Source organism: Nannospalax galili, unplaced genomic scaffold (assembly GCF_000622305.1).
Source record: "Nannospalax galili isolate Female #2095 unplaced genomic scaffold, S.galili_v1.0 scaffold1255, whole genome shotgun sequence".
In the NCBI taxonomy this organism is placed as follows: domain Eukaryota; kingdom Metazoa; phylum Chordata; class Mammalia; order Rodentia; family Spalacidae; genus Nannospalax; species Nannospalax galili.
The window spans coordinates 6,286-8,566 of NW_008336359.1; the positions used below are offsets into that span (position 1 = coordinate 6,286).

The window sequence follows — 2,281 nt, forward strand, 5'->3', positions numbered from 1 at the left end:
AATCCTTCTTGACCTACAGCTCATCCAATTAAAGAAACTCCAGCAAAGAAATCCTACTGATATTGTTAGTAATCTGCAAAAAGTAGGGTTGTGACTGTCTTGAAGACAACTAGAAGTGGTCTTTTGGCAAACTGAGGGTTATCGGGACACTGTGCAGAGGCAAATCTTGTCAACAAGAAACCAGCTCCTTCAATTAAACACAGACTACTACCCATTGAAGCTGACCCAACCATGGCCACTGTTCCATTTCTTCCACCAGGATGGCTCCTGTCAAGGTTCTACTCATGGTAGATTTCCAGGGTTCTTCTTTTTTTCTTCCTTGAACCCACTGGAGAATTTAGAAAACCTTGGATGGCTTCAAAGACACCACCACTATGGTGACCCACCATAGTCATTCAAAATTCACCAGGGGCAAGGTTCCCTCACATTCTCCTCCATCTTAGCTCAAGGGAGTGATGCTGGGTATGTTGGTAGGAAACTCAAAAATAACTTTTAACATTTAAAACATCAGTATTGTAACTATGTATTTAGAAACATTTAATTAGCAATATACAACAATTAAAATTTATGTAATTAAATGAAGCAAATAAATAGCACCTTGAAATTTTAATTGTAAAGCTAAATTTAGAAGTTGAGAAGTTTAATATTTAGATGAAATTTTTAATTCTTTTCATCAGATGAGCAATTTCATACATTTAGCATATATATGTATGTAGCATATAGCCATAAAATTATACTGACAGTTTTATTTAGGAATACAGTTCTGAAACAGCCTTGTGGAGGGGAGTACAGAAAGAGGAAACAATAATGAAAACCAAAATGGTTGAGTAACATGACCCAGACACAAGTAGAAAATTAATTGAAGAAAGTGACAGAAAGAGGAAACAAAAATGGAAACCACAATAGTTGGGTGACATGACCCAGACACAAGTAAAAAATGAATTAAAGAAAGTGAAAAGAGAAATTGAAAGTTAAGCGGGGGGAACTCTCAGAAAATGGAAGCTCGTGTACCTTTCCTATTTAAGACTCACGCACAAAGGATGATCATCAGAGAACTTAGAGACCACACACCTCTGAGTGCCAGTAACATCTGCAAAATTCACAATGACCAGGCCCTGTGCTTTCCTGATGGTCCTAATGGTGGTGAGCTACTGGACAATTCACTGTCTAGCCTGTGATCTGCCTCACACACATAACCTGCAGTATAGGAGGACTTTGTTGCTCCTGGAAAAAATGAGGAGAATCTCCCCTCTCTCCTGCCTAAAAGACAGAAATGACTTTGAATTCCCCTGGGAGGAGTTTCATGGTAAGCAGATCCAGAGTGCTCAAACTGTCGCTGTCCTCCATGAACTGACCCAGCAGATCTTGAACCTCTTCGGCTCGAAGGACTCCTCTGCTGCGTGGGAGACAAGCCTCCTAGAAGAATTCCACACTGGCCTCTATCAGCTACTGAATGCTCTGCAAGCCTGTCAGATACAGCAGGTGGAGGTACTAGAGCCTTCTCTAAGGCAGGAGGACTCCCTAGTGGCTGTGAGGAAATACTTCCACAGGATCACTACCTACCTGAGAGAGAAGAAACACAGTCCTTGTGCCTGGGAGGTGGTCAGAGCAGAAATCATGAGATCCTTCTTTTTCTCAAGAAACTTTCTGGGAAGACTCAGAAGAATGAGTGAGGCCTGAGCCAATGTAGAAATGCTTCTCATGGACTAAGACATTGTATCTGACTGAACGAGTTCCGCCACCTCATTCTGACATCAATTTATTCAAATAGAATAGATGTTTTCAGGAATATTATGTTTATGTGTGTAGCCATTAGTCCCTAAAGTCATCCAAATGTATTTATTTATATTTATTTACTTAGCTATTTAAATTATTTGCTATTTTCAGTTATAATATTGTGCAGTTTTATGTTTGTTTAATGTAGCAAATATTATAGACAATGAATTATTTTCTGTCAATAAATTTTTACTTTTAAATCTGCTTCTTTTGTTAATTCTTGGTATCATTTCAAATTTTTTTGATGTTTTTAAACTGATACAGTCCAACATAACAATTACACACGTGAATGGGGTACAAAATAATGCTTGATTATTGTTTACATTGTACAGTATTTAGACATCAGTAGACATATTCATCTCAAAATTTTAATTTCTTTAAGGTAAAAATCCTAAATTCTTTTCTCTACACTTTCTCAATATACAGTAGACTACTGTTATGTATAGTCAACCGAATGTTCAAAAAGAAACCAGAGCAGCTTATGCCTATCAAATTCCTACTTAGA

At 37.7% G+C, this 2,281-nt stretch overlaps 1 protein-coding gene across 1 annotated transcript; it reads left to right on the forward strand.

Moving 5' to 3' along the window:
• The first annotated feature begins 1,104 nt into the window (after positions 1-1,104).
• On the forward strand, positions 1,105-1,680 carry LOC103732546 (interferon alpha-13-like). The gene has a single exon (XM_008831141.1). The coding sequence runs from the start codon at positions 1,105-1,107 to the stop codon at positions 1,678-1,680; it is 576 nt and encodes a 191-aa protein (XP_008829363.1).
• The last annotated feature ends 601 nt before the right edge of the window (positions 1,681-2,281 follow it).

Excerpts from the sequence above, each read along its gene's own strand:
- LOC103732546 (XM_008831141.1), top strand. The coding sequence starts at position 1,105 with ATGACCAGGCCCTGTGCTTTCCTGATGGTCCTAATGGTGGTGAGCTAC.